A 19,291-nucleotide genomic window follows, 5' to 3' on the forward strand; every position below is an offset into this window, starting at 1 on the left:
TTAAAAATTAAAAATTTGAGTTTTAGTTATGGAGCTTCAATTATTAGCTTTAATGGACCACTGCCTTCATTATTAATGTTAATAATCTTCTGTTTACTAGTGTAAGCAGTCTTAGATCCATTTTAGTAGACAGTTAGAAAGTGTCATATAGTTTAAATAGCAACTTACGTTTTCTACAACCCCTTTATATTTTAATCAATATCTGAAGTAAATTAAACTGAAAGTTGGTGTCTCTTTAGGGCAATCCCAGTGATCTGAACCAGAACGCAAATGTCATTCAACCTTTCAAATCAAATGCCATTTTGAGTTGCGTGCATCCCTAGAGGCATTTTACAGAGTGATATGCTCACTTTCAGTTTGAGTCATCTCAGCTTCAAAAGTTCACAGTTTTGATTTAGTCACCGGTAAAGGAGATTACCCATTCATGGATTGCTGCCTTGTCATGGCGAAGGGGCTTGAGTAATTCAGAGAAGCTATAGGCTATACCGTGCGGGGACACACAAGACAGGCAGGTCATAGTGGAGAGTTCTGACTAAATGCGATCCACCTGGAGCAGGAACTGGCAAGCCACTCCAGTATCTTGCCAAGAAAACTCCATGGACAGAAACAAAAGGCTAAAAGATGTAACACTAGAAGATGAGCCCCTCAGGTTGGAAGGCGTCCAACATGCTACTGAGGAAGAGCAGAGGACAAGTACAAGTAGCTCTAGAACTAATGAAGTAGTTGGGCCAAAGCGGAATAGACGTTCAGCTGCGGACGCACCTGGAAGTGAAAGGAAAGTCCAATGCTGCAAAGAAAAATACTGCATAGGAACCTGGAATGTAAGATCTATGAACCTTGGTAAGCTGGATGTGGTCAAACAAGAGATGGCAAGAATAAACATTGATATCCTGGGCGTCAGTGAACTAAAATGGACGGGAATGGGTGAATTCAATTCAGACAATTATCATATCTACTATTGTGGGCAAGAATCCCGTAGAAGAAATGGAGTAGCCCTCATCGTCAACAAAAGAGTGAGAAAAGCTATACTGGGATACAATCTAAAAAATGATAGATAGAATGATTTCAATAAGAATCCAAGGCAGACCTTTCAACATCACAGTAATCCAAATTTATGCACCAACCACCGATACTGAAGAGGCTGAAATTGACCAATTCTACGAATACTTACAACACCTTCTAGAACTGACACTGAAGAAAGATGTTCTTCTCCTTCTAGGGGATTGGAATGCTAAAGTAGGGAGCCAAGAGATAAAAGGAACAACAGGGAAGTTTGGCCTTGGAGTTCAAAACGAAGCAGGGCAAAGGCTAATAGAGTTTTGTCAAGAGAACAAGCTGGTCATCACAAACACTCTTTTCCAACAACACAAGAGGTGACTTGATAAATGGACATCACCAGATGGGCAATACTGAAATCAGATTGATTATAATTATCTGCAGCCAAAGATGGAGAAGCTCTATACAGTCAGCAAAAATGAGACCTGGAGCTGACTGGGGCTCTGATCATCAGCTTCTTATACCAAACTCAAGCTTAAACTGAAGAAAGCAGGAAAAACCACTGGGCTAGTCAGGTAGAATATAAACGAAATCCCTTATGAACACACAGTGGAAGTGAAGAACAGATTTAAGGAACTCGATTTGCTGGACAGAATGCCTGAAGAACTATGGATAGAGGCTCGTAACATTGTACAGGAGGCAGCAACAAAAACCATCCCAAAGAAAAGGAAATGCAAGAAAGCAGAGTGGCTGTCCAACAAGGCCTTACAAATAGCAGAGAAGGGAAGGGAAACAAAATGCAAGGGAGATAGGGAAAGTTACAGAAAATGGAATGCAGACTTTTAAAGAATAGCAAGGAGAGACAAGAGGGCCTTCTTAAATGATCAGTACAAAGAAAGAGATAAAAATAATAGAAAGGGAAAAACCAGGTATCTGTTCAAGAAAACTGGAGATATTAAAGGAATCTTTTGTGCAAAGACAGACATGATAAAGGACAAAAATGGTAGGGACCTAACAGAAGCAGAAGACATTAAGAAGAGGTGGCAAGAATACACAGAAGAATTGTATCAGAAGATCTGGATGTCCCAGACAACCCAGATAGTGTAGCTGCTGACCCTGACCCAGACATCCTGGAGAGTGAAGTCAAGTGGGTCTTAGAAAGCATGGCTAACAACAAGGCCAGTGGAGATGATGGCTTTCCAGTTGAACTTTTTAAAATCTTAAAAGATGGTGCTGTTAAGGTGCTACACTCAATATGCCAGCAAGTTTGGAAAACTCAGCAGTGGCCAGGGGATTGGAAAAGATCAGTCTACATCCCAATCCCAAAGAACGGCAGTGCCAAAGAATGCTCCAATTACCGTACAATTGCACTCATTTCACACGCTAGCAAGGTTATGCTCAAAATCCTACAAGGTAGGCTTCAGCAGTATGTGGACCAAGAACTCCCAGAACTACATGCTGGATTTCGAAGGGGCAGAGGAACTAGAGACCAAATTGCTAAAATGCACTGGATTATGGAAAAAGCCAGAGAGTTCCAGAAAAAAAATCTACTTCTGCTTCATTGACTATGCAAAAGCCTTTGACTGTGTGGACCACAGCAAACTATGACAAGTTCTTAAAGAAATGGGAGTGCCTGACCACCTTATCTATCTCCTGAGAAATCTGTATGTGGGACAGAAAATAACAGTTAGAACTGGATATGGAACAAATGATTGGTTCAAAATTGGGAAAGGAGTACGACGAGGCTGTATATTGTCTCCCTGCTTATTTAACTTATATGCAGAATGCATCATGCAAAAGGCTGGACTGGATGACTCCCAAGCCAGAATTAAGATTCCCGGAAGAAATATCAACAACCTCCGATATGCAGATGATAGCACTCTGACAGCAGAAAGTGAGGAGGAATTAAGGAACCTCTTAATGAGTTTGAAAGAGGAGAGTGCAAAAATGGTCTGAAGTTCAACATAAAAAAAACATGCCTGCTTCTTGGGAGGCAAGCAGTAACAAACCTAGATAGCATCTTAAAAAGCAGAGACATCACTTGCCGACAAAGGTCCACAGAGTCAAAAATATGCTTTTTCCAGTAGCAATGTATGGAAGTGAGGATTGGACCATAAAGAAGGCTGAACACCGAAGAACTGATGCTTTTGAATTGTGGTGCTGGAGGAGACTCTTGAGAGTCCCCTGGACTGCAAGGAGATCAAACCTATCTATTCTGAAGGAAATCAACCCTGAGTGCTCACTGGAAGGACAGATCCTAAAGCTGAGGCTCCAATGGCGATCTCATGGGAAAAGAAGACTCCCTGGAAAAGACCCTGATGTTGGGAAAGTGTGAAGGCAAGAGGAAAGGGGATGACAGAGAATGAGATGGTTGGACAGTGTCACTGAAGTTACCAACATGAATTTGACCCAACTCCGGATGGCAGTGGAAGACAGGAGGGTTTGGCCTGCTCTGGTCCATGGGGTCATGAAGAGTCGGACATGACTTAATGACTGAACAACAACAAAGGAGATTACTATAACTAAAAAGCACAAGCGAGCAAGCTCACTTTAAACTAGAGTTTCTAATTCTGTTTTGTTGGCCAACTGTTAGCCACGGTTGCCAATTCAGTCATGCTAAGCCAGTTAAACTTCTTTGCCCCTGTTTCAAATTTTGGAAATAATACCTGAATTGTATCTCTAGTGACGTTTATTCTACCAAATCTAGGTTGAATGAGCCAAAGGAAGCATGAGATCTGTTCACCACTCATTTGACTAGGAAAGAAGCAAGAAAGCCACAGTTACCTGTAGCTTTATGTTAACATTTGAAAGAGGATCCATCATTTATGGCTTTCAACCAAGTTAACAGAAAGGAGCCAATTTTAAACCACTAGTTTAATATTCTGGTTTAGCTGAAAGTCAGTAACTCTTAATTCCCTGTTCACATGTAATAGGTATAGGTGGAATGCAAGAAACCTGCATGTATGTCACTCTAAGACTTTGGCTATCTGAATGTAATCTGTACAGAACACAAAACAATAAAACAAAAAGTAATATATAAATCTAGTACATCCCAACCATAAGTCATTCAAAAAGAAAAATGCTTATTTATAGTACTGTGTTTTTATTCAAAGTATTTAACAGAAAATGTAGTCCAAATATTTAAGCGGAAATGATATAAAATAATGTCATACCAGAGAACATATTGCAGAGTTTTGAATTTCTCTTTTTGCTACACAAGATAAATAAAGAGATTGACAGAGGATAATAGCTACAGATTCCCCAGAGCCCACTCCTTTCTCATTAACTGGCACATAAAGTCTCAGAAACTCATTCTGAGACATTTGTAAGAATTTTTTTGTTTCTTTACTTACACTTGCTTGCAATTACAGACTTGTGTACATTGCTTTTTTTACTGCACATCTACTAGCAATCAACTGAAGAGATCAACAGCAACCAAACAACCACCATTAACTGACTAAAAAAAGAGGGGCAAAACATTCAGCAGAGAGACACAGCTCTCTTTGAATTCAAAGGCTGGGAAGAAGAATTGGTTAGTGCTAGATAGATAATCTAGCACTAACCAAAAGGGATGTGGTGGTGCTGTGGATTAAACTGCCGAAGCCTCTGTGCTGCAAGGTCAGAAGACCAGCTGTCATAAGAACGAATCCACGCGACGGAGTGAGCTCCCATCGCTTGTCCCAGCTCCTACCAACCTAGCAGTTTGAAAGCATGTAAATGCAAGTAGACAAATAGGTACCACCATGGTGGGAGGGTAACGGTGTTCCGTTTCTAGTTGCGCTATCCACGTGACCACAGAAACTGTCAACGGACAAACACTGGTTCTATGGCTTGGAGACGGGGATGAGCACCATGCCCTAGAGTCGGACACGACTGGACTAAGTGTCAAGGGGAACCTTTATCTTCAATCAGCTCAAAAAAGGCCTTTTCACTCACTCAAACTACAGACAGAATACAAAGTTGTAAATAAAACTCTAATAGAACGTTCTTTGATTAATGAGTTTTTATCACTCAAAACAAAATTAATGTGTTACCTTTAGGGATTCTATATCTTCAATTTTCACAACAAATTCATCACGTTCTCGGTACATGCCTTCGCCTCCGCTGTCTCCACTGTCATCCTCAACATATCCTTCTACTGCGACAGCTGCCTGTATTTTTGCTACCTGGTCTGTAACCATGCTCTCCTTTTCAGGTTGTGATAAACAGCTTTTCACCTTTTCATCTTCTCCAGTAATATCAGACTTTGAAGAATCCTTCTTTACAACAGTATTGGTGGTAGCTTTACAAACAGTCCTCTCTACTTCTGAAATACCAAACAAGAAGTCTTACTAACAAGAATTACAACGTATTTTTACATCAAAATATGGTAAATCATTTAAAAAGTGCTAGCAGAGATAAAAATACTAGTTCCAGTAATCATATTTTCGTAGCTAGAGCTTCCTGTTGTTCCACATAGGATAGATTCCTTTTTATTACATAAAAGTGAAGTATATATGGAAACAGAAAAACATCTAAAATATTTTCCTCTTTAAAAATCTCAGACCTCATTCTACAAACTTACACATTCAAAATGTTTCCATTGTGAACTACATATGAAAGACACCATATATACAAGATGTTTAAAAGAAGAAAAAAGGGCAAGACACATATTTTAGTGAGTATAACAAATGTACAGTGGTGCCTCGCTTAGCGATTGCCTCGTTTAACGATGTATTCGCTTAGCGATGAGGTTTTTGGAGCGATTTTGCACTCTGTTTAGTGATGTTCCCTATGGGGAAATTTTGCATAGCGATGTTCGGGACCTTGCCTCGCTTAGCGATGACAGTTTTAGGTCCCCTGTTTCGCTTAGCGATGTTCCGTTTTTGCTACTTTTAAAGTGTCTTAAAATGTTCAAAAACGGTTTTAAATGCTTGGGATCGTTAGTGAACCTTGCAAAACCTTTGCAAACTTAATTTGGCTTTGTTCTGAGTCTTCGTTAATTTTTGGTGCATTTTTTTCTCCCCCACTGGAAAGCACTGAACTGTCGGTTTGATAGCTTTTGACAGGTCTGTTTTTGCAATTTTAAGTGTGTCTTAAAAGGTTCAAAAATGGTTTTAAATGCTTGGGATCATTAGTGCACCTTCTAAAACCTTTGCAAACTTAATTTGGCTTTGTTCTGAGTCTTCGTTAATTTTTGGTGAATTTTTTTCTCCCCCATTGGAAAGCATTGAACTGTCGGTTTGATAGCTCTTCGCCGGCTATATTCTTGGGTAGCCTAAGCCACAGCTAAAAAACAAGAGCCTGAAAAACCCACAACAACCAAACAATTATTTGTTTATAACATTTCAGACAGTGAACCATGTCACTCCTCTATATTTAAGTTGTTAAATTAGAGACATGTACCACATTTATTTGTGAACAAAATAATCTTTACCTGATTTCTTCTTTTTATCAGAAGTATCATCTAAAGTTGACAATGCAGATGTGATGCTCTTTTGAAGATCCTGGTTGCCACCTACCGAATCTTCATCAGAAGAAAATGAGGGCAATGCTTCTGAGTTTCTCTTGGGTTCTCCATCACCCTTTTTATCTGAACTTTGAACATAGCCCTCAACAGATGGAGAAGCAGCTGGAGCCTGAGAGCTGGACAGCAGATGAGGACACGTCGCTCTAGCAATCAGGGTAACAGGTCTCCTCACACGATTAGGTCCCCGGACTGCTGGAGCTGAAAACTGTTGTCTGGGTCCAGACTTTAGGAAATCCAAAAATGACGCAATGAATCCTGTTCTCACTTCTGGTTGTTTTTCTTCCACTTCTTTGATTTTCTGCCTCATCTTTTCATGATGTTGGTAGGTTTCATGACAGCTTTCAGGAGCAGGAGAATATGGCAAATTAGCATCCATTCCTCTGGAGTTCTGACGTTTACACTGTCCACTACGCTTCACTTGTTTCTGATTTGTATCATCCTCACTGGTATTTTTAATTTGATTTTGTCCTATATTTTTCTGCTTCTGAAGGTCCTCTTGTGATAAATCTGGGCTCTCATTATCAGCTCGGTTCCCATTTTCATCTCCTAGGTGCTGCACAGATAATGGATGTGACAGAACTTTAGCCTTACCTCCTGTCACGGTATTTTCACCCTGCATGTTAAAATCCCTGCTTGATCCTGCATGCTCTTCATTTAGAGTCTTGCAATTTGAAACAAGGCCTATATCTTTTACATTTAGTGTACCATCTATATGAATGTTATTCTTATTTTCAGAGCCATTACTGGGGCTAGACTGATGCATAACTACGCCAGAAACCTGTTCCTGCCTGTGCTCAAGCTCTGACGTTGCAATTCTAGTTGGAATGCATGGATCAGGAGTCTCTCTGTGTTGTTCATCAAGTCTTCTGCTTTCTGGCTCCTGTGTAGGCACTGCTGTTAGGTTGAGAGTAATCTGGCCTCCGTTCAAAGATATATTGTTTATGCTCATTGGCTTTCCTACTATTGTTGGTGAGGAACTGAAACCAGGATTCACGTGTCTGACATCTATTGTCTGGAACTGAGACTTAGAATTGTCTCCATTTTCAACTGAATGCATTTCTTCTTCATTAGATGATGATTTGGCAAATTCAGATGGTGTTACACCACAAGCTGCAGCTGTTGCTGCCAAAATATCATCTACATTGGACAATATATTCCTTTCATCACCAAGTAACATAGACTCTGGAAAACATACTGAATTAAGAGACACAAACTGATTCTTAGAGTCATGATTTGGGTGCACAAAGTTTTCTTTTGACACCAAATGTTGCTGCAGTGGTTTTGATGGCTCAGAAATACCCATTTTCAAAACTTCAGAGTTTTGATTATGCAGTTGCTGAGAATGTCCACCATTACTCTGCATCATATGGCCATCAACCTGAAGGAACTGGTGAGTCATCTGCTGTGAATTCTGAATGCGATGAACTTGTGCAGAAAGTTTTGTCTGCCCTAAGCCAGGCTGCAGTATTGACTGCTGAAGGATTTGTAAATCACAGGCAGGTTCAAGAAGTACTTGTGCATTAGGCAAGCACAAGTGGTGGCTATGTCTTATGGCTTGTGTGTGAAGCTGTGGGGCTGTGCTAACAGCTTGGCTCTGGTGCTCTGAGGCTTTACTTTCATGTACCTTATGTAGAAGAGAATGTTGCTGGTTTAGTTCTTTACCATCCACGTTTATCTGAGTAGCTGGAAGTACATTAGCTGCCTTTTTAATATCATGGCTTACTACATTAGTAATATGGCCAATGTGCTGGGTAAGCTGTGGCAATGTGCTGACCATTCTTTCATCTTTTTTTGACCCCTGAAGAGTTAGCCCAACAACTTGATCTTCAAGACGAGAGTTACTTCTGATTACACTTTGAGAATACCGATTATCTGCTTTGGAAACTTTGAAAGCTGCATCCTGAGCATTACCATCACCATCATTTAGTCTTTGAGGTGAGGAATCAAGAGATGTCTGCTGTTGCAGTACCTGCAGATCTTGCACAGGAAATGGATCATCTTGTTTAGAGGTCTGATATAAATTAGGGTCAGATTTCCTTTTAATGTATGACTTCATATCTGAAGAAGATCTGCTGTTATGCAATGCTTGTGATGCAGCTGATACTGCAAAAGGAGTTGACTGGACGACTGGCAAGAACTTTTGAGACTGCGTAGAGGATGACTCTTGTACCTGAGAATGTAGAGAAATATAATTCTGGGGAGGGTTAGAGCCTGACAAGTTCTGAATATGAGAAGAGGAAGAAAATGGAAGTGATGGTGAAGTTAATGTTAAAGTCTGCCCTGTTGTATATGTTTCTGAAGGACTATCTGATATAATCTGTGATTGAGATGAATAGCTAACTGACTGGCTGACTGCTGATAAACCCTGAGAATGACTAGAAGAATAATTCTGAGATTGGCTGTCTGAAGAAAGATCTCTTGCTTGCCCAGAGTAGTCGCTTGAAACTGAACTTAATACCTGTTCATCTGAAGAATAACTTAGTGTTTGGCTTTCAGAAGTAATAGCTTGTGATTGCCCACCAAAAGCAAGTGTTTTGTACAACGGTGCCAACTTCTCAAGCTTGATAGCTGAGAACACCTGTGCATGACTGATAGATGGCACATTCTGTGACTGTGTTGAAGCATAATTTTGTGATTGGCTTAATGACAAAAGGCTTGGGAGCTGTGCTGTAGAATAGATTTGTGCTTGGCCAGCTATTACTGAATTCTGGCTCTGTGCAGTTTTTGAGTAGGACTGTGTTTGCACAGTTGGGGCTACACTCTGTGGCTTAGGGGTTTTTGTTGACCTTGGTGGCTGCTTTGTAGAACACTGTTTTGTCTTTGCAGTGGAAACAGATGGGAAACCCGGTGATGGAACTGCTGATGTGTATGACTGAGTAAGTTCCACAGAAACCTGAGAGGTCTTCTGCTGTGGTCCACCATTGCTCACTTGCGTAGCGTCACTAACTGGGCTGCAAGATAGGGATGACTGCCGAGATGCATCCTGAAAATCAGTTCCACTTGCACTAGATAAAAAACTGTGTAGGGAATGCTGTGAACCAGTTAATTGTGCCTGAACAGACTGCGTGCTTGAAGGCCGCTGATGGTGTTTAATGACACTACATTCTCGCTGCAGTGCTCTTTCAACAGAGGCAGTAGAACCCGTAAACAGGGTTGAGCTATAGACCTGTGGAGCCTGCTGAGCTCCTCCAAGCGAGGAAGACAATAAACTAAACTGTGGCTGCAAGAGATGGGGTGCAGATTCCTGAGCAGAGCGGTATGTTGAAGACTGTGGTGGCACACTGGTACTTAGTACAGAACTCCCCAGGCGTTCAAATGTCAGTGCTGTTGGAACTGGTCCTTGGGATGTTTTGATCTGCAATAAAGGGTCATGAGCAGTTAGAAGCCCATTGGATGTTGTACTGAAAGTTGCATCCTGAAGTGTCAGAGAAGGAGTAGTTGCAAAGCTTCTACTGCTGAACGCATTGGGATGCTGGTAAGCTGAAGCTGGTGGAAAGGTTCCAGAGGCTGGTAGGGCTCCAGTAACAAAAAGTTCAGTTGATGAATGCGGACCTGTTTAAAGAGAGAGAGAGTGGTGGGACTGAATGAAGACTCTCCCACAAAAATCTTAAAATCCAGGGAGCTCATATGGAGACACATGGCCCTTCAAATATCCCAAGCCCAAGTCATATAGAACTCTATAGGTCAAAAACAGCACTCTGAATTGTGCCCAAAAACAGACTGGCAGGCTGTGGAGCTGTTGTTAAAAGCAATTTCAGTCTTCTCTGTAACAAGACCTGGTCATTAGCCATAGCATCCTGGGCCTCCTGAACTTTCTGAACACTTTTAAAATGAATTCCCATGTAGAGGGAATTTTTACTAACCCAAGTGGGACAGAACTGAGGCTTGTGTTATTGTAGCTGGATGAGGCCCATCAAAGAATGAGTGTAGTTGGCACACTCATTTTAACTATGCAAATGTCCTCCCATACATCGAGACCTGGGTATCCAGGCTCCAGGATGAATCTAGGAGAAAGCCCAGGTGCAAAACTGTGTTTTCAAGAGAAGTGCAACCACATCCAGCATAGGTTGAAACCTAATTCACTAATCACTCTTTTGCCTAAGCAGGAGCACTTTTGTCTTGTCTGCTTCATTAGCGACACCAGAAGGTGGTTTAGAACTGAGACATCTTCCTTGGATTTTGAAGGAAAAGAAATAGAATTGGGCATAATATGCATACTGAGTGGGATGTTAGGGTGGGAGCACCTGTTCTAGATATGGTTTCACTCCCTTTCAAAAGATCATGCACACTCAGATATTTATCTGAGGCTCTCTACTTATGGTCCTGAATCTATGCAAGATTACACAGGCAGCTAGCTACTCAAGTGAGTGATGTGACACTGAAACTCTAAATGGAGGTCCAGAGAGGTCCACAACTTTTGGGTTTCTGACAAAGTTTTTTTTAATGTGTTTCTAATTTGTGATTTTACTCTGTCAGTTTACTGTACTGCATAAATATTTAATCTGATATTTTGTTTTCTTACTCTTGCAATTTTTGATGATTATTTGTCATCATATCTTATTGTTTTACTGTGTTAGTTTTCATAAGCAATTCTATTTTATGTCACACAAACAATATATAAATAAAATAGCCACCCAGATGTTTGATGTCGGCCATCTTTCTTAAGGCCTACAGAAATCATTGCACTGAAATTAATGTAACATTCATGTAATGTGTTCACAATGGATGCATGATGTTCTCACCCACACAAAACATAGACTAAGTGTGGGAAGTTTTAGTCTAAAGTTCCATCTTGTGGCTATTAAGGGATACTTCAATGGTGTTTAGCATAATCAAGCTATTGTAGTATAAAGATGCATTGTTCTATGATTCTCTCTCTGCGCATGTGTGGAATGTGTAGAAAAGATAAGTTTCTCTACCCTCTTTGGCTAAATCTTCTCTTTATGTAAATGATGGTACTGAATAAAAAAAGACATGCCTCCGGAGAAGAAGGTAGACATTTTAGAGACATTTTACAGGCAGACATCTTCTTCACCGGTGACATGCATCATAACTAAAGACTGTAGTCTGTCTTCATTTATCAGAGATCTCTCCCTGGTTTTCATGCAACTGCTGCTTGGGCTGGCTTCCAAGCAGGGTTCCCTGGGGATTTCCCCACAACTAAGTTTCCTACGAAATATTAGGTAAGCCATTTTAATTAACTTTAGAGTTATCTTATTAGCATAAATCTTGGATTGGGAACTCTTATAAAACAATACTATGCTGAGATTTTTATTACAATAATGTCAATGCTGTATTTAAGCACTGCTCTGGTAGCCATAGGCAAATGCATGTAGGTGAGTAAGCAGGCTGGCATAGGAATTTCATCTTTTCCTGCTCTCACTATTAAAAAAAAGCAGGCTGAAGAAAGATGGAATCTCCTTCCTTCACATCCTGCCAGCCAGCTCACTCACCTGCTTACTTACCCTGCAGAAACATACCATGGGGCTTATGACAGGCAGAATACAGTTCTTTGTCTTCTGCCAGTCTCCAAAAGACTATTGATTTATTTTTTGGCTTTTCATTTTTGGGGGAGAGGGAAAAACAAATAACTTCTGTGGTATCTTTTTAAAGGCTGAATTAAATTCATTAGGCTTGAACTGTGGAGCCTATCCAGTAAACTCTACTCTTGTATGCATCAACCAACACACAGAGTTACAGTGCATTTCTCTGATGCACACAATCCTGTTCCACACAGCATGTATTTGAAGTACTCAAGATTTCATGAGAGTCTGCAGTCTTACTGGTCTCTGCCTCAAATATATTAAAATGTAAAACTCACATTTAAGAACTTGGCATATAAAAACATTTAGGCTACTTATCGTCTGCTCTGTTTTTGCAACAGAAGGCTACAAATAAAATTCTGATATTGGATGGAGTAGGTTGATCCAATGTCTGGCTGGAATCACTGCAGGCTGAAAATAGACACATTATCAGCCTTGGGAGCTCTCATGTCCAGCTATTATTGTGACACATTGTCACTTACCAATATGATCCTGCAATGAAGTCGTATCAGTTTATCTAACTGGATTGATTATATAAAGCTCAGAGAGTAACAACTGAAATAGGTCACAATCCATTACGGTGCCATCAATCAAAACCAATGTAATTGTCAAAATACTTGTTATACAAAGGTGTGTTCCCAGAAATGTAGAATGGAAGTACACTGAAGAAAAACATATTTAATTTTTAATATCATGATATTAATTTTAAATATTTTTCCCAACAGAAAAACAAGCAAAATAAATATAAAAAATCAGGAAAATATCACCTGGCTGCCAAGCTGGAGTTCTGAATTGTGGTAAGAGAGTAGTTCCTGATGAAACAGCCTGAGCATTGCGGGATTCAATCGCAGACAGAAAATTCATAACTGATGTTTCTTTAGTGTTACTATTGCCACTTTGCATAGTGTTATCAAATATTCCAGAGAGACCTACATGAAGAACAAAGTACAATGTAGGCATTTGATTTGCATATACTGCACACTACACAAGAGCATATATTAACATGGAGCTATATCTGTATATATATTTTTCCAGCCACACATTCATTAGCTATGAAGCTCAATCAGGACAACTGCTGGCTGATCTATATGCTTACTGTAAAGAAATAAGAGGGGAAGGAGAAAAAGGATGTACGTAACTGGCAGAATATTGGCAGCAGATTATCCAAATAAGCTTCTCACTTATAGTACATTGGGTAAAGACTACCACATCAAGGAAGTGGGGATTTTACTGATTTCTCCTTCCTGTTGTAGTTAGGGAACCCTCCAGAAGACCATGGGACACGGCAGTGGGGGCTACAAGGGAAGAAGAATTCGCCCAGAATTGCTCCACCACTACCAAGCTTAGGGCTTGAACTGGACCCTGCTTTCTGTGGTGCACAGAAATGGCAATCATTAATCGTCACACTAGAATCAGTGTATCAATCATATGTATACCTTTAACTTCCCTCTGTTAAAGAACAAGGAAAATGCTTTGAGGTCCCCAAGCTTACACAAATGTAAGAGTTGGTGTTACCTACAAGGAAACTTGAGATGGCACCTTCGAGAGGACAGACATGTACTACCAGTTTTTGGACTCTTGTATACAATTTTTTCTGCACTATAGGTTGTGTTAACCCTGAATAAGTGGAATTTTATCCATGAAGGCTTGCAATTCGTTTGATTCTTTAGTGGTCCAATAAAAGGTATCACACACTCTTACATTCATGTAATCTCTTAACAACTAATTGTCTCTTCAAGACATTATTCAGACCTGTAGAGATTCTACAGAGCAATCTGAAAGTGCAGCTATGAATTAGGTATTAATGGTAATACGTGTAACAACAATTATCTGTAGAGGTGGCTTAAAATTACTCTATAGTTGATCTTCATTTTTTAAAAGTTAATGATCGATAAAATAAAATGTATTTTTAACACTCCAGGTATGAAATGAGCATGGCAAGATGATAACTTATATGACATATTAAACTCCAATCTGGTAACCTTCACCCAGCTGCTTTGTTCAACACTGACACTATGACACAGCAGCAGACAATAGTACAGGGTGTGTGTGTTTGTGGTAAGGAGGTGGCAGAGAAGCCTCTGGTTCAAGGAGGGACAGATACGAGTGAACCTCAGACATGTTGTTCCAGTGGTGTCTTTGTGCAATTCAACCAAAGCAAGGGGCCAAAAAATTGAAGAAGGCATCTTTCTCCCCAAGAGTTGATGTGCCAGAGAAGGACAAGGATGGCATCAGCACTCACACTGACAGTGTCAGCTTGGGCGGCAGCAATGCCGCTCCTTTTGTGTTTAGGAGAGAGATTTAGGAAGAGCACCAGACATTGTGTTCCGTATTCATACTATACAGCTCCATCATATTTGATGAAAGGTTTATTCCCAGCCCCATTCCCAACAAATTTCTCATGTGTAAAAGCAGCATTGTGGTAAGTGGGAGCTCCCCTTAAGTAATGTGTGCACGCATTAATTACTAGCGCATGTGATATGTTTAAGGAGACTGAGTGACTCAGGTGGGGTACCATTTCAGAAGCATGTGACATTGAAATCACCCCTTCCCCTCCAACTGCCAGAATTAGTAGTGATGAAAAGTTAGCAATCCCTGTAAAGATCATGTAGTCAAAAACTGGAGCTCCCAAGAAGTCAATAAGCTGGAAGCATTTTCAACAGTGCACAACAGATACAGGTTCCCCTTGACAAAAGTCCAGTCCAGTCGTGTCTGACTCTAGGGGGTGGTGCTTATCTCCATTTGCCCAGCGTTTTGTCTGTGGACAGTTTCCATGGTCACATGGCCAGAGCAACTAGACACGGAATGCCATTACCTTCCGACCAAGGTGGTACCTATTTATCTACTCGGATTTTTACATGCTTTTGAACTGCTAGGTTGGCAGGAGCTGGGACAAGCGACAGGAGCTCACTCCGTCACATGGAGTCGAACTGCTGATCTTTCTACCTTGCAGCCCAGAGGCTTTGCGGTTCAACCCACAGCACAACTACATCTCCATAACGTGCACAACAGATGCTCGCATGGCTAAGTGCATACATTGCAAGAAGGTGCCAAAGCGTGAGCAAAACCTGGGCCACCTCTCTAACAGTAACATGCTCAGCCACCTGAAGTAACATGTTCAGCACAGGGCACTGCTGCTGGCTAATGAAGTGGGCATTGCAGGGGCATGTGACTTCTTTACTGTGAAAAGTAAGAGTCATCAGAGGGCAGAGGTTGAGCCGCCAGTCCAGGAAAGCACGGAGGAGGTAGATGGGCAAATAACAAGAGTTGGGAGGCAGCAAATGTCAGACACATTTCAAGAAGTGTTCCAGGCCACCCGGGAAAAGCTTGGAGGGGGTGCAGGAAAAGCCCTTCTGCAAATATAAAAACACCAGGATTACTTGCCACCTAGGAGAGATGATAGAGCAATGTGGTGGTGCTGCAGGTTAAACTGCAAAGCCTCTGTGCTGCAGGGTCAGAAGGCCAGCAGTCGTAAGATCGAATCCACGCAATGGAGTGAGCTCCCGTCACTTGTCCCAGCTCCTGCCAACCTAGCAGTTCAAAAGCATGTAAAAATGCGAGTAGATAAATAGGTACCAGCACGATGGGAAGGTAATGGTGTTCCATGTCTAGTCACACCTGGTCACGTGACCACGGAAACTGTCTACAGACAAAACACCGCGCCCTGGAGTCGGACACAACTGGATTAAATGTCAAGGGGAACCTTTACCTTTACCTAGGAGAGATGATAGTCTGGTCATTAAGGACTTTCTTCCCGGTGAAGAATATTGGCTTCCATAGGTTTGTGGCAGAACTGGCATGCTGTTATCAATTGCTATCCTGATGACCCTTAGCCACAAGGAAGTTCCAGGTTTATATTGGGGAGTTAGGCAAGTGTTACAGCAGCAGTTGGCCAGGGCACAAGCGGTATATTCGACAACTGACATACGGATCAACCAGGGTGCCAAGTTTGTCCCTGATAGGACACTGGTGGACACATAGGCATAAGACAACACATAAGGGCAGGATACAGGTAGGCCCTGTGGAATGTGACTGTGATGGAAGGCAGCCACACAGCTCACAACATTCAAGAGGTTCTGAGGGACATGTTGCAGCAGTGGAGTCTAGCTACAGAAAAGCAAGATCTGTCTGTCACAGATAACAGGGCAAAGATGCTGGCAGCACTGCAGGCTGGGAATATGAAATGGATGTGATGTATGGCCCACACTCTCAAGCTAGTAATTTGGGATGCTTTGCAGGGTATAGAAGACACATGCATACCTAATATAACTGAGTGGGCCAGACAGGGCATTTTCACCAGAGTGTCTGGGACAGTGAGCTAATGCAGGAGAGGCAAGAAACATTGCGATTGCCATTGCACTACCTAATACAATATGTGGAAACTTGATGCAACTTTTTGCCTGCTTGAAAGAGCACCAAAGGGCACTCCATAATTTAGCACAGGTGACTTTCACTGGTGTGTCTACTCCTCTGGGCAGAGATGAGTGGGACATTATGGGTCAAGTGGTCTATGTCCTCTGAAGCTTTGAGAATGCAACATAGGTTGCATCAAGTTAGTAGGGAAATAGCCATCCTTAGCCAGGTGATCTCAATGTTTCAGGGCTTCTTTGGCTTGATGGAGAGCATAATGAGAGGACAATCTAGGTGGATGGAGAATTTCATAGATGGTGAATGGCTTTTTCTCTGGCTTGAAGAGAAAGAAATGGATATTAAGTAGCAGTAGGGGGCAATGCCAGACGTTTCATCACATGCAGCAGCGCAGCTAGTGAATAAGTACTGACTAGCACTGTGGGTTCACACAGAGCAGGAAGAAACTATCAATGTTCATTGCACCCCGAAACAGCAGTACCACCACTTGCATTTTACAGTCCAAGTTCTTATCTCTGCAATAACAGGGCAAGCTTTCTGGGAAAATGTCTTGAAAAGCATGGCTGGGGTCTGCCTTCCAGAGACACCACCCCAGAGGAAGGACACAAAAGAGTCATGGGTACAGGCATACATGCAAGAACCCTGCAAGCCTAAAGAGACCAATCTTTTGTCTTTACTGGGCTGAGAAGGAGTCTGTTTTGCGAAGTTTGGCTGAAGTGGCAATGGTACTGCTGTCTTGCCCACCAACTAGTGTGATCAGGGGACGCTGTCAGTCCACACCACTCAGATCTGGAACCTGGATTTGTAGAAAAACTCATTTTCCTTAAGATCAACCTACCACTGTTAGTCTTGAAGTCCCCTTTAAGTAGGAGAGTACACTCAGCTCACAGTACTAGGTATGCCACACTTCAGTCTGCTGCCCCCTCCCTCTGCCTCTTTCATTCTTCCAACTGATGGTCCAAGATTGTGTTCACTCAAACTGTGCTGTGCCACAGGCTATCTGCTGCTCCAGTCTGCCGGCCAGTGCTCCCAAGCTATTTACCACTCCAAGTGTGACCTGTCCTCTGCTTCTCCAGTGCTGCTGCTGGCATTTCCTGCTGACATTCCTACTGTCTAGGGTTCAGTCAGAGTATTCCCAGTACAGTCATTTCCTATTACCTAGGCACTGCTGGCTGTTAGTCTGCACTCTTTTTGTTTGGAACAATCACTGGATATGGGTCAGAAGAAACAGAGAAATCCTTTTAAAATGCTTTGTCTGCTCATGTTTTTTAAAGGGGAAAATAATGACTCATCAGTATTCATATTGTTTGTAAGAGAGTTCTAGATAACCAGAAATTCTGAATTTTTGAAATTTCAAATGCTGAATCCAAAGGGCTGTAATTCCAAATTCTGAATCTGAATTTTGGTGTTAATGTACATCCCTAATTCATAAATCTGAACTGATGTTTTATAGGAAATTATTACCAGCAGGATGGGGGGCAGTAGCGTATGCAGGAAGCTGATGAGAAGCCGTGAATGTTTGTCTGTGAAGAAGATCTGCTTCTGTGTGTGATGGAGGTCCTCCTCCATAGCTTAAACTGGAAAAAGGGAAAATGAAGAAATCAGAAGCAGTAACACATATAGCTTATGATTGGTAGAGGGAAACAAACACAAAGTAAATTTGTGAGGATCAAGTACATGCAGCAGGTGACCTGTGTTTACTGGAGGATGGGTTGAATATTCACATAACTAACAAATGCATAATGTTTTGACAATGAATCAAAAGGCAGCTATGCAAAATAATGTCAAACAAGTGTGAAGTTCAAGGTTTGTTTGTTTATTCAGTCGTTTAGTCGTGTCCGACTCTTCGTGACCCCATGGACCAGAGCACGGCAAGCCCTCCTATCCTCCACCGCCTCCCGGAGTTGTGTCAGATTCATGTTGGTTGCTTCGATGACACTGTCCAACCATCTCATCCTCGGTCGTCCCCTTCTCCTCTTGCCTTCACACTTTCCCAACATCAAAGTCTTTTCCAAGGGCTAAACAACAAATCTTTTGCAATAGGATAAGGATCCTTTCATATCAACTCACTGTTCACATTTAGTTTACAAAAAACAAAACAATCTTTGAAACATAAGCAAGAAAAGCAGAGATCTGTTTCTTCTTTGCACTTTAAAGAGTAGTTGAACAGGTTTGACAACAACTTCCTGTTCTGCAGCTGACTGTCCTAGAATTGTGAACCATTATTCTAGTATTTAATTCTGTGGCTTGAAATATTTTTAAAATATCTTAGAAGCTACACATTAACAACAACAATAACAATGGTGTGCCATCAAGTTAATTTCAACTTATGGCGACCCTTTTCCAGGGCTCCCTAGGTAAAGAATACCAAGAAATGGTTTACTATTCCCTTCTTCTGGAGCATCTTGGGACTATATACCTTATCCAGGTCACACAGGCTGGTTCTTCCCTAAAGAAGCACAGCAGGGAATTAAAGTCCCAACCTCTGGTTCTGCAGCCAGATATCCAAACCACAGAGCTATCCAGACAGCTATAACGCCACAAAATTTGGCTACTTACAGTTGGCAATATCCCCAATTTAAATGTCAGGCTTGTTTCTGACATTGCACTGCTTCCCCACAATGCAGTATGTGGTGAGGGGGGGGGGGGAAAGGTATTCCTCCCAATCTGGAGAATGGAGGGGAGAGGTCTTTGAATCATGTCAAGCTTGGAAGATATTCCAAGCATCTCTGGAGCACAACTCCAGTGTGAGTTCTCATTTTTCTTTACATTTCCAAGCTGGACTTGGGTCAGGAGCTTTCCATTCTATCCTCTGTTTGGAGGTCTGGAACTTACTTAGACAGCAGTAAAACCAAGCAATCAACGGTGGAGTTCC

At 41.6% G+C, this 19,291-nt stretch overlaps 1 protein-coding gene across 2 annotated transcripts in view; it reads right to left on the reverse strand.

Moving 5' to 3' along the window:
* The window catches only part of QSER1 (glutamine and serine rich 1), a 53,867-nt gene that overhangs the window by 17,232 nt on the left and 17,344 nt on the right, over positions 1 to 19,291 (reverse strand). For both annotated transcript variants that reach the window (XM_020795611.3, XM_020795610.3), the window contains exons 2-5: positions 17,881 to 17,993; positions 12,816 to 12,977; positions 6,413 to 10,057; positions 5,031 to 5,302 (exon numbers count right to left, since the gene is read on the reverse strand). In XM_020795611.3, the coding sequence (XP_020651270.3) occupies positions 5,031 to 5,302; positions 6,413 to 10,057; positions 12,816 to 12,977; positions 17,881 to 17,993 (4,192 nt within the window). The remainder of the gene's footprint in view (positions 1 to 5,030; positions 5,303 to 6,412; positions 10,058 to 12,815; positions 12,978 to 17,880; positions 17,994 to 19,291) is intronic.

The sequence above is a fragment of the Pogona vitticeps genome, chromosome 1 (genome assembly GCF_051106095.1).
Source record: "Pogona vitticeps strain Pit_001003342236 chromosome 1, PviZW2.1, whole genome shotgun sequence".
Lineage (NCBI taxonomy): Eukaryota > Metazoa > Chordata > Lepidosauria > Squamata > Agamidae > Pogona > Pogona vitticeps.